Source organism: Oncorhynchus nerka, linkage group LG6 (assembly GCF_034236695.1).
Source record: "Oncorhynchus nerka isolate Pitt River linkage group LG6, Oner_Uvic_2.0, whole genome shotgun sequence".
NCBI lineage: Eukaryota > Metazoa > Chordata > Actinopteri > Salmoniformes > Salmonidae > Oncorhynchus > Oncorhynchus nerka.
The window spans coordinates 85,503,903-85,516,855 of NC_088401.1; the positions used below are offsets into that span (position 1 = coordinate 85,503,903).

The window sequence follows — 12,953 nt, forward strand, 5'->3', positions numbered from 1 at the left end:
TTATCTCCTCTCCTCCTCTCCTTTCATGACTATTATCTCCTCTCCTCCTCTCCTTTCATGACTATTATCTCCTCCTCTCCTTTCATGACTTATCTCCTCTCCTTTCATGACTGCTATCTCCTCTCCTTTCATGACTGTTATCTCCTCTCCTCCTCCCCATTCATGGCTGTTATCTCCTCCTATCCTTTCATGACTGTTATCTCCTCTCCTTTCATGACTATTATCTCCTCCTCTCCTTTCATGACTGTTATCTCCTCTCCTCCTCTCCTTTCATGACGGTTATCTCCTCCTCTCCTTTCATGACTGTTATCTCCTCCTGTTATCTCCTCTCCTTCTCTCCTTTCATGACTGCTATCTCCTCTCCTCCTCTCCTTTCATGACTGTTATCTCCTCCTGTTATCTCCTCTCCTCCTCTCCTTTCATGACTGTTATCTCCTCTCCTCCTCTCCTTTCATGACTGTTATCTCATCTCCTCCTCTCATTTCGAGTGTTATTTCCTCTCATGTATATTAAAGCTGTTTCATATCCTTGCCTCACTTTTATTTTTATTTGATTTTATATTTCCTATCCTTGCTTTTTTTCTCTTGTTTATTTAAATTCAGTTCCATATCTTATCTTCCTTGGGGAAATATGTCTGTTTTGTATTTTCTACCCATCCGTTTCATTCAAAAGAGGTTTTCTGAAAAGCAGTCCATAAACATAAATACAACATAGAGGTACAGTACCCATGAGGACATTAATTCAAGTGAATTTTAGAAGTGCACTATACAGTCTTACAGTACAGAGCATAGTTTAGTTCTTTAGGGGTTTGTGCAAGCATTCCTAGAATAGCTGCTGGTCTTTAATCCACCCCTTGGACTATCTTTGTATGGTCCTCAGAGATTTGTCTGTGGAGCTCCATACAGAATAATAGTTTACTACCACAGTGCTCCTGTTTTGTCCCTGACATCAAGCTGAAACTGCTACCATTGTGTGTCATCATAGTGTTCCTGTTTTGTCCCTGACATCAAGCTGAAACTGCTACCCCTGTGTGTCATCACAGTAGGCCAGTTCTATCCCCTCAGCTGACAGACATATACTGTAGGCTAGCTGATATTAGAAAGGACAGATGAGATATGACAGCCACCTTAATTCAAAACCAAGTTGGCTCTGTCTTTTCATATGGAGGGCTAATACACAATACCAACCCATATAGTCTGTTTGATATCACACATAATGGTCAGTAACCCTTTACTTGAAAGTGGTATAGGCCTAAAATAAGGCATCTATAAGCTCTTTTCGAAACCAGTAATGCCACCTTAATAATGAGTGTAGCAGTGTCATCCATAGCAACCTTTGAATTCTGGGATTCTAAAATGGAATGTTTACCATTAGCAGCGTCAGGGCTGGAACTGCTACGTCGTCTTGGAATGACTCAAAGGTGTTCTAAGAACACGTCCATTAGCAGCATCAGGGTTGGAACGGCTACGTCGTCTTGGAATGACTCAAAGGTGTTCTAAGAACACGTCCATTAGCAGCATCAGGGTTGGAACGGCTACGTCGTCTTGGAATGACGCAAAGGTGTTCTAAGAACACGTCCAAGGTCAGGGGAAAGTAATGCCATGCATGGATGCAGGAGCCACTTCCGTTAGGAACACATTTTATCACTTAACGCGTACCTCTTTACAGGTTCCTCCTCAGACCCAGACTGTGTCGTAAACGCCACCCTATTCCATATAGGTTTCTGGTCAAACGTAGTGCACTATATAGGGAATATGGTGCCATTTGGGACGTTGACCGTGTGAGGCAGGTCAGGCTCAAGGGATATCGGTATTGATTTTGGTTGTTTTGGGTTCTACACTTCTCCAAATGTTATTTTTCTCCAAGAATTTGAAAGAGATTTGCACCACACTGCAGGAAACCGAATCCTTCCTATTTTGAGGGATTTTCAGTGTGTCTTAACAGCATTTGTTGTGGGCGGGCATTGTCGGGATCACCTTGTGTAGATCAATATCCTGCTATATGAGAGCCAGATAAACTTGGTGTTGAAAGAAAGAGGAAGTCTTTATTTCGGTGTGTGGATTTGGAGCAACAACTCGTCTTTGTTTAAAAATGTACACATCTAACTTGTTTGCCAGGCTATTATGAGCAGATGGTAGAAGATGTAAGTCGCTCTGGATAAGAGCGTCTGCTAAATGACTTAAATGTAAATGTAAATGTAAAAATTAGGTTCTGCCTGTCATAGAAAACAAAGAGAAATGTTGAAAATGTGTAACGCCAGAGTTCATTCATACAGTATGTTCATTTACAGATGCCAGTTATGCCGTAACACTGCAATAGATTCAACATGTAGGAGCTCTCTCTTCAAATCACTCAAATTGGCATTTCATAATTGATTAATGTTCTTCATTGGATGCTGCTTGCTGCAGAGTGGACAATTAAACAAAGAGCTCAGCTAGCTAACTGCCTGTGTTCAGCTCACTGCATGTGTTCAGCTCACTGCCTGTGTTCAGCTTACTGTCAAGCGCTTCCAGATTTCATTTGTTTCTGATTTTGACACATTATCTTCCGCCAGAGGTTGACAAGAGGAAACAAACAATTCTGTGCTGGTTTTGTCTAAATGATATGCATCAGATCATGGCCGGTGGCAAGGGAGACTTCCATCAGTATTGTATAAAAGGGATGTTATAGCCAATGATAAATAGCCTTGCCCGTCGGCCACCATTAGCATAGCTATGAAAGGCTGATATATTCAAAGCACCATCCCAGTCTCCTCTAGATTTAATCAGGTCATCAACATAATTCAATCCCAGTCTCTAGGTTTAATCAGGTGATCAACGTGATTCAATCCCAGTCTCCTCTAGGTTTAATCAGGTCATCAACATATTTCAATCCCAGTCTCCTCTAGATTTAATCAGTTAATCAATGTAATTCAATCCCAGTCTCCTCTAGATTTAATCAGTTCATCAACGTGATTCAAGCCCAGTCTCCTCTAGATTTAATCAGGTCATCAATATAATTCAATCCCAGTCTCTAGATTTAATCAGTTCATCAACGTGATTCAAGCCCAGTCTCCTCTAGATTTAATCAGGTCATCAACATATTTCAATCCCAGTCTCCTCTAGATTTAATCAGGTAATCAACGTAATTCAATCCCAGTCTCCTCTAGATTTAATCAGGTAATCAACGTAATTCAATCCCAGTCTCCTCTAGATTTAATCAGGTAATCAACGTAATTCAAGCCCAGTCTCCTCTAGATTTAATCAGGTAATCAACATATTTCAATCCCAGTCTCCTCTAGATTTAATCAGGTAATCAATGCAATCCCAGTCTCCTCTCATCAACTTGATTCAAAGATGTGTCAGGTGACAATCTGAAACATTGAAAGAGTCTGCAGTGAGGCGATTTCAGTCAGCCGCCCCCAATTTCAGCCAACTGCGGCTCTACATCATTGTTTGCTATTGAGATGGAACGTTCGATTGTTGTGATTGGACGACTAACATCATTAACAAGATGTTATACATCTACATAAATGTTTAATTTATAGATCTCTACACATACACTATATACACAAGTATGTGGACACCCCTTCAACTTAGTCGATTCGGCTAGTTCAACCACACCCACAGGGGTATAAAATTGTGCACACAGCCATGCATTCTCCATAGACAAACATTGGCAGTAGAATGGCCTTACTGAAGAGCTCAGTGATTTTCAATGTGGCACTGTCATTGGATGCCACCTTTCAAACAAGTCAGTTAGGCAAATTTCTGACCTGCTAGACCTGCCCCGGTCAACTGTAAGTGCTGTTAATGTGAAGTGAAAATATCTAGGAGCAACAACGGTTCAGCTGCAAAGTGGTAGGCCACACAAGCTCGCGGAACAGGACCGCTGAGTGCTGAAGCGCGTAGAGTGTAAAAATGTCATCAATTATTATAGAAAAATGTTCAGTGACTTCTTCCTTGCAAGAGGAGGGTGTACAAAGTATTGAAAACATGGACGGCAAATATATTTAAACCTAGATTTTGGGAAAAAATAAACATTACTTGTTAAACAAAATCTCTTTCTCTTAGCAATTGCATCATTATAAAAAATATGTATTTTATATGCTAATCTTTGTCAAGGATGTCAATCATTTTGGAGGCGACTCTAGATATATGGTCCCTATAGACACGTGATCTACAATGGTAGATGAATGCTTCATCGCCAGGGTTTAGGAGTCCAGTCTGGGTGAAGCTGAAGTATCTGCTTTCTTTTTAAACTGTACAGTTTTGTATTTTATTTAAAGGTTATTGTCACTGCACCTTAGGGCCCAGTGATTCATATTCTTAACCTTTTCTACAGTAAGTTTGCCTGCCCTAAATGTTTTCACAATCCAACAGCCTAATTTGAATTCACTGAAGTAAAAATAAACAGTCATTATAGATAGTTAGGTATAGCTCTCTGAAACTGATTGAAATGCTCTAAATGTGTGAAAATGAGACAGGTGGGGAATGATCTGTCTGGCTCATAAATCATCTTTAGGAGCACTTATGACATTGACTGGATGGAAGCACAGTGCCAAAGTACCAGATACTAAAGTCTACACTAAGATTTAACAACCATATTGTAAGAAGGGCCAATATGTTATGATTCACTGAATTGAAGTGGTAAAGTCAGTCCTATGAATTTCATCGAAAAGTCGTAGTACAGTTATTTTAATGTCAGCTTGGTCAATGGTCAAATCGTTACTCACTAAACGAATGTGGAGTTCTTAGTAATTACTACTTCATGTTCAAAGAATCACTCCATGAATATACATCTTCTACTAGAAATAATCTCCTTCTAGAACTCATCTCCTTCTAGAACTCATCTTCTCGAACTTATCTTCCACTAGAACTCATCTTCTACTAGAACTCATCTTCTTCTAGAACTCATCTCCCTCTAGAACTCATCGTCTACTAGAACTCATCTTCTATTAGATCTCATCTTCTACTAGAACTCATCTCCTTCTAGAACTCATCTTCTTCTCGAACTCATCTCCCTCTAGAACTCATCGTCAACTAGAACTCATCTTCTTCAAGAACTCATTTCTACTAGAACTCATCTTCTACTAGAACTCATCTTCTACTAGAACTCATCTACTAGAACTCATCATCTTCTAGAACTCATCTTCTTCTAGACCTCATCTTCTACTAGAACTCATCTCCTTCTAGAACTCATCTTCTTCTAGAACTCATCTTCTACTAGAACTCATCATCTTCTAGAACTCATCTTCTACTAGAACTCATTTTCTTCTAGAACGTATCTTCTACTAAAACTCATCTTCTTCTAGAACTCATCTTCTGCTAGAACTCATCTTGTACTAGAAATCATCTTCTACAGAACTCATCTTCTACTAGAACTCATTTTCTTCTAGAACGTATCTTCTACTAAAACTCATCTTCTTCTAGAACTCATCTTCTTCTAGAACTCATCTTCTAAAACTCATCTTCTTCTAAAACACATCCTCTTCTAGAACTCATCTTCTTCTAGATCTCATCTTCTTCTAGAACTCATCTTCTACTAGAACTCATCTTCTACAGAACTCATCTTCCACTACAACTCGACTTCTACAGAACTCATCTTCTTCTAGATCTCATCTTCTTCTAGAACTCATCTTCTACTGGAACTCATCTTCTTCTAGAACTCATCATTTACAGAACTCATCTTCTTCTAGAACTTATCTCATTTTAGAACGCATCTTGTTCTAGAACTCATCTTCTATTAGAACTCATCTTCTACAGAACTCATCTTCTTCCAGAACTCATCTTCTTCCAGAACTCATCTTCTTCTAGAACTCATCTTCTTCTAGATCTCATCTTCTTCTAGATCTCATCTTCTACTAGAACTCATCTTCTACTAGAACTAATCTTTTATAGAACTCATCTTCTACTAGAACTAATCTTTTACAGAACTCATCTTCTTCTAGAACTCATCTTTTACAGAACTCATCTTCTTCTAGAACTGATCTTCTTCTAGAACTGATCTTCTTCTAGAACTCAGTGTTATTGGACGGTCATTGTTCTTGCAGTCCAGTCGTGTATATAGTTTATAGCTACTCGCCATAAAGTAACCATCCTCATTCAGGCAGCGGTGGTTTTAGTTTCTTAAGGGACTTCTGTCACTTGGCAGTGCTTCAGACCGGTGACAATATTCACATCAAGTGAAACCCCAACACCAACAACAACCCTGTGTACACCATGTCTCTGCTGCAGCTACCAGGACATAGTAATGGCCTCCTTCTTCCCTCTGCCATGGTCCTTACTAGATTGATACAGGAACTATACTGGTTCTAAACATACTGGATAGTCAAATGAACACATTTGGTCTAAATTGTACCGTTCACAGTCAGAATGTATGTATCTTAATCTCGTTTCATAGCTGTGCCTAGACAGAGTAATCTCTTACAACATTATGTGCTGCATGAAGCTTATCTCTTTAAAGAGCCTGTTTTTTCTTGTTTTTGCATGAAACTGCTTCTGACTGAAAGACCTTCAAAGACCCTCTTTGTTTCTTAAAATGCATGGGTCTCATTTAGGTTCTTAGGTCTCGCTCTCTCTCTCTCTCTCTCTAAATCATAATGATGGCAAATATGCCAGGACCCATCTTTACCGCATAGCTGATCTGTAATCATAAATATTAGTGCTACATTTTTGTGGGGAAGGCAATTACTTTGAACAGTCAGAGTCAGTTTCTCATGGGGATTACATGCATTTGTTTTCATTTTCCTCGGGCATCACTGTGGCCTACTGATTTGGCACTCCTTGGGTGAAAAGCTTTTTTAATGTGGAGTCTCTCTGTCTCCTTAATCTATGGTGGTCTGGCAGTGCATTTAAATAGGCTATCTCTATGGCTTCCCTTTCAACTGTCTCTCTCGCATATGAACTTGACATTTTGTGAGCTGTCTCCCCTATTCCAAAGTAAACGCAAGATAGTAAGGTAAAAATGAAATGCAAAGTTACTTAAAGCAGAGGAGTTGCACTGAGGAGGGCAGAGGGCTAAAACGAGTACTTCATTAAAAAGCACCAGTAATGTAATCTGAAATGGATGGTCAGCATATAGTACAAGAAGAATCTGCTGAAGGGTGGCAGTGAGCAGTAATGTACTATAATAGTTAATGAATATATATATATTTTTTACCTTTTTTTAACTAGGCAAGTCAGTTAAGAACAAATTCTTATTTTCAATGACAGCCTAGGAACAGTGGGTTAACTGCCTGTTCAGGGGCAGAACGACAGATTTGTACCTTGTCAGCTCGGGGATTTGAACTTGCAACCTTGCGGTTACTAGTCCAACTCTCTAACCACTAGGCTACCCTGCCGCCCCGGGTCACTCCAATATGATTCCAAGGACCTTGATCATGGTTTGATGTCATTGTGTGTCATTAGTCTTCTGTTATATGTGTACATTCCATCTGCCAGTTTCTTGTTTTTTAAATAGATTTATTGAAGATTTTTAAAAAGCGCTAAACCTTCACCAATTGCGTTTTTTGGTTATAACTGTTTAACTCACTGTCAGCATCCATTGTTTACATTGGCCTAAGTATTTCCTTAATAAATCGATATTTTCCATCTGGATTTAGCCTATATTTTGAGAAAATGTATATTACGCTGTGGTGTAAAGTATTTAAGTAAAAAATACTTCAATGCACTACTTACATATTTTTTTCTGTACATTACTATTTATATTGTTGACTAGTTTTATTTTTACTTCACTACATTCCTAAAGAAAATCATATACGTTTCATACATTTTCTCCATACACTGACACCTAAAAGTACTTGTTACTTGTTAATCAAATACTTTTAGACTTTTACTCAAATTGTATTTTACTGGGTGACTTTCACTTTTACTTTTACGTTTTTAAATAAATATATCTTTACTTTTACTCAAGTCTGGCAGCTGGGTGCTTTTTCCCACCGTTGCTAATACAATTAAAGTACTTTCTCCCCAAAGTGTTTTGCTGCAGAGAGAGCAAACATCTGTTGAAACTAAAACAAACTACAGCTTATTTGTGTTGATTCTGGAAACCAGCTGTGTGAGTCTAGTGCCAGATTACAGGACCACTAGTAGGATATTGCAGTGTATCACATGTCATACAAGATAGTAATGTTCAGGTGAAATGCATGTGAAATGACCAGAAATCAGGCTATGAATGCATACACCCTCACACTGATGAATAACTAAGCAATTAGTAACATAGTCCAGGATGTACAGGACAGCACAGTAGTTTCATGTAGTCCAGTAAAATATGACTGAAACTCACAAATTATCTTTGTTCTTCTCCCTGTCTATACAGAGTGTAAGTGAGTTTGGCCTAGACATCATCGAGACCCCAGAGGGAGACAGATGGCCTCAGCTGATCGTCCAGCAGAGCCTGGACCGCGAGCAGAAGGACACCTTCGTCATGAAGATCAAGGTGGAGGACGGAGGAACGCCACCCAAGTCCAGCACGGCCATCCTCCAGGTCACCATCTCCGACGTCAACGACAATCGACCGGTCTTCAAGGACAGTGAGGTGGAGGTGAACATCCCTGAGAACGCCCCCATTGGAACCTCCGTCACCCAACTCCACGCCACAGACGCAGACCTCGGCTCCAACGCCCAGATCCACTTCTCCTTCTCCAACCAGATCTCCTCATCCACCAAGAGGCATTTTTCCATAGACAGCACCACCGGGCTGATCACTGTCAAGCAGCCCTTAGACAGAGAAGCCACTCCAGTCCACAAACTCATCGTCCTGGCCAGCGACGGCAGCTCCACTCCCTCCAGAGCTACGGTTATCGTCAACGTAACGGACATTAATGACAACGTTCCGTCCATAGACACTCGGTATATAATGAACCTTGTAAATGGAACGGTTCTACTGTCAGAGAATGCTCCTCTCAACACAAAAATAGCCCTAATTACAGTGACGGACAAGGACTCGGATCTGAACGGCAAAGTGACTTGTTACACTGACCATGACGTTCCTTTCAGGTTAAAGCCAGTCTTTAATGACCAGTTCCTGCTGGAGACTGCGGCCCCCTTAGATTACGAAACAACCAGGGAATATGCAATTAAGATAGTAGCGTCGGATTCAGGGAAGCCTCCTTTGAACACGTCAGCGATGGTTTTAATAAAAATTAAGGACGAGAATGACAACGCTCCCATCTTCCCTCAACCTGAGATTCAGCTGTCCATACCAGAGAACAATGATCCATCCACGCAGCTCATAAAGATCAGTGCCACGGATGCCGACAGCGGACATAATGCAGAGATTATTTATTCTCTTGGCCCTGACGCTCCTGATGGGTTTAACATAGATAGACGGTCAGGAATCCTCTCCGTTGGCAAACGCCTGGACAGAGAGAAGCAGGAGAAGTATTCGTTCACTGTCATGGCAAGGGACAATGGGTCTACTTCCCTGCAGAGCAATGTCACAGTGAGGTTAATAGTGCAGGACCTCAACGACAACAGCCCAGCTTTCACCCATCCTGAGTATAACTTCTATGTGCCTGAGAACCTGCCTCTGTACGGGACCGTGGGCCTGATCACCGTCACAGATTCTGACGCAGGTGACAACTCCGTCATAACACTGTCCATCCTGAATGGGAAAGACAATTTCCTTATTGATCCCCAGACCGGTGTAATCAAACCCAACCTCACGTTTGATAGAGAGCAGCAGAGCTCATACACTTTTATGGTGAAGGCTATAGACGGAGGGCAACCACCCAGCACTTCATACGCCAAGGTCACCATAAACGTTGTGGATGTCAATGACAATCGACCCGTTTTTGTTATCCCCTCGTCCAACTACTCTTACGATCTGGTCCAGTCTACCACCAGCCCTGGGTCTGTGGTTACCAGGGTGTTCGCTATAGACAATGACACTGGCATGAATGCTGAGCTGCAGTACAGCATCATTGGGGGATCACCAAGAGGGCTGTTTGCCATAGACAAAACAACTGGTAATATAACTCTGCAGGAGAAGATAGTCTCAGCCGATCAGGGTTTACACAGGCTAGTGGTGAAAGTCAAAGACCTGGGCCAGCCAGAGTCCTTACACGCAATCGCCCTCATTCACCTGTTCATTAACGAGACTGTATCCAACGCTACGTTCATTCAAGAGCAGCTACGTAAGAGCTTGGAGACTCCATTGGACCGTAACGTGGGAGACAGTGAGGTCACACCCCAAGCCAACGGATACGTGATTGTTGTCATCGCTATTATAGCTGGGACTATGACAGTTATCTTAGTCATCTTTGTGACGGCCTTGGTGCGCTGCCGTCAGACGCCCAGGCACAAAGTGGTGCAGAAGGGCAAGCAGAGCGGCGAGTGGGTGTCGCCCAACCAGGAGAACCGTCAAATCAAGAAGAAAAAGAAGAAAAAGAAGAGATCCCCTAAGAGCCTCCTCTTGAACTTTGTCACCATAGAAGAATCCAAGCCTGATGATCCCAGCCAGGAGCACATTAATGGAACCCTGGACCTGCCTGTGGAGCTAGATGAGCAGACCATGGGGAAATACAACTGGGCCACTACGCCGACCACCTTCAAACCTGACAGCCCAGATTTAGCCAAGCATTACAAGTCTGCCTCCCCCCAGCCAACCTTCCAAATCAAACCAGAGACCCCGATGGCGCCCAATAAACACCACGTGATTCAGGAGCTCCCGCTAGACAACACGTTTGTGGTGGGCTGTGACTCGCACTCCAAGTGCTCCTCCACCAGCTCAGACCCGTACTCGGTCTCAGAGTGCAGCTGTCAGGGGGGATTCAAGACTTCTGGGCAAATCCACACCAGACAGGTAATTCATAACTTATTTTCTAAAGCCACCTACTGTTTCCACTCCCACTCCCCCGTACCACTGTACCTTTGTTGATAAGATGGAGGGTGATGGGTAGCAGCGGGAGGGAGCCGGAAGAATGAACCACACAAGAAAAGTCACATGTGCATTAATGTCATCAGCATTGAATATTGAGGAAGAATACCTCAGAGAGGAAGTAGAGAACTGAAGTCTGGCCAAGAAACTTCAACCAAATGAAATCTATCTTTACTTCCCAGAAAGAGGAAAAAAACGAAGACAGATTATACCTCCCTTTGCTATCTTGTACTAGATGTCCCCAAAAAAACTTTAACCTTATTTGGGTTAATGTTCCACTTAAAAGTATAATTGAGGCAGTGGAATGGTGGGAACCAGTGTTAAATGAGAATATTAAGTGAGAAAGGCTGGTGGCAGAGTAATAGCATGCTTGAGGGAGAATCAAGTCGGCCACGCTACTAATTGAACTCTGCACAGCTGTATTTGCTGAGGACCAATGGATTATAGCAACGCTAAGCTTTTTTGATTGACACACCTGAAAAAAAACTAGCATGTCTGACAGACAGAGAAAACCAAACATAGAGTCTTTGATTTGACAGTCATCAGCTTAACAGATAAATGTTGGGTTTAATCAGCTGTTCACTTTCCACTGAAATAGTAGGACATGTATCCCCCAAGAGTGCCACTATACTACAGAATAATAAGACCTCATTAAATAATCCCAGATATTGGTTGCGTGCTGGAGAAGTGGCGTCTTTACTGTGAAGGCGCTGAAGGCTTTGTGAGTGTGAGGCAGAGAGCAAAGCAAAAGGCAAAAGCAAGGCTCATTTGAATGCTAGGGTTTGGTCTGAGGCTTATGATTCCCTAAGAGATGTGCCAAATGCGAAGTACCCTAAAATATAACAGCAGCCCAGGGAAATATATGTAAATCAGAGGTAAGGGAGGTGGAGCAGAGCAGAGTGGGGCGGTGCAGAAAGGGGATGAGCAGAGAGGGGCGGTGCAGAGCAGAGTGGGGCGGTGCAGAGAGGGGATGAGCAGAGAGGGGGTGAGCAGAGAGGGGCGGTGCAGAGCAGAGTGGGGCGGTGCAGAGAGGGGATGAGCAGAGAGGGGATGAGCAGAGAGGGGCGGTGCAGAGCAGAGTGGGGCAGAGCAGAGCAGAGTGGGGCGGGGGAGAGAGGGGATGAGCAGAGAGGGGAGGGGCAGAGCAGAGCAGAGTGGGGCAGAGCAGAGCAGAGTGGGGCAGACCAGAGCATAGTGGGGCAGAGCAGAGCAGAGTGGGGCAGAGCAGAGTGGGTCGGAGCAGAGCGGGTCGGAGCAGAGCAGAGCGGGTCGGAGCAGAGCAGAGTGGGTCGGAGCAGAGCAGAGCGGGTCGGAGCAGAGCAGAGCGGGTCGGAGCAGAGCAGAGTGGGTAGGAGCAGAGCAGAGCGGGGCAGAGCAAAGAGGGGATGAGCAGAGAGGGGTGGAGAAGAGTGGGGCAGAGCAGAGCAGAGCAGAGAGGGGCGGTGCAAAGCAGAGTGGGGCAGAGCAGAGTGGGGGAGCAGAGCAGAGCAGAGCAGAGCAGGAGGGGCGAGCAGAGCGAGCAAGGGGAGCAGAGCGGAGCGGGGCAGAGCAGAGCGGGCGGAGCAGAGCAAAGCAGAGTGGGGCGGTGCAAAGCAGAGCGGGGCGGAGCAGAGCAGAGTGGGGCGGAGCAGAGCAGAGTGGGGCGGAGCAGAGCAGAGTGGGGCGGAGCAGAGCAGAGCAAGGCGGAGCAGAGCGGAGCGGGGCAGAGCGGGGCGGAGCAGAGCAGAGCGGGGCGGAGCAGAGCAAAGCAGAGTGGGGCGGTGCAAAGCAGAGCGGGGCGGAGCAGAGCAGAGTGGGGCGGAGCAGAGCAGAGTGGGGCGGTGCAGAGCAGAGCGGGGCGGTGCAGAGCAGAGCAGAGCAAGGCGGAGCAGAGCGGAGCGGGGCAGAGCGGGGCAGAGCAGAGCGGGGCGGAGCAGAGCAGAGTGGGGCGGAGCAGAGCAGAGTGGGGCGGTGCAAAGCAGAGCGGGGCGGAGCAGAGCAGAGTGGGGCGGAGCAGAGCAGAGTGGGGCGGAGCAGAGCAGAGCAAGGCGGAGCAGAGCGGAGCGGGGCAGAGCGGGGCAGAGCAGAGCAGAGCGGGGCGGAGCAGAGCAAAG

The 12,953-nt window shown here is 44.2% G+C and overlaps 1 protein-coding gene across 2 annotated transcripts in view; it reads left to right on the forward strand.

Annotated features, from left to right (window-relative positions):
• LOC115120934 (protocadherin-11 X-linked-like) overlaps positions 1 to 12,953 on the forward strand; it is a 324,301-nt gene that overhangs the window by 17,998 nt on the left and 293,350 nt on the right. For both annotated transcript variants that reach the window (XM_065019983.1, XM_029649920.2), the window contains exon 3: positions 8,299 to 10,785. In XM_065019983.1, coding sequence (XP_064876055.1) covers positions 8,299 to 10,785 — 2,487 coding nt within the window. The remainder of the gene's footprint in view (positions 1 to 8,298; positions 10,786 to 12,953) is intronic.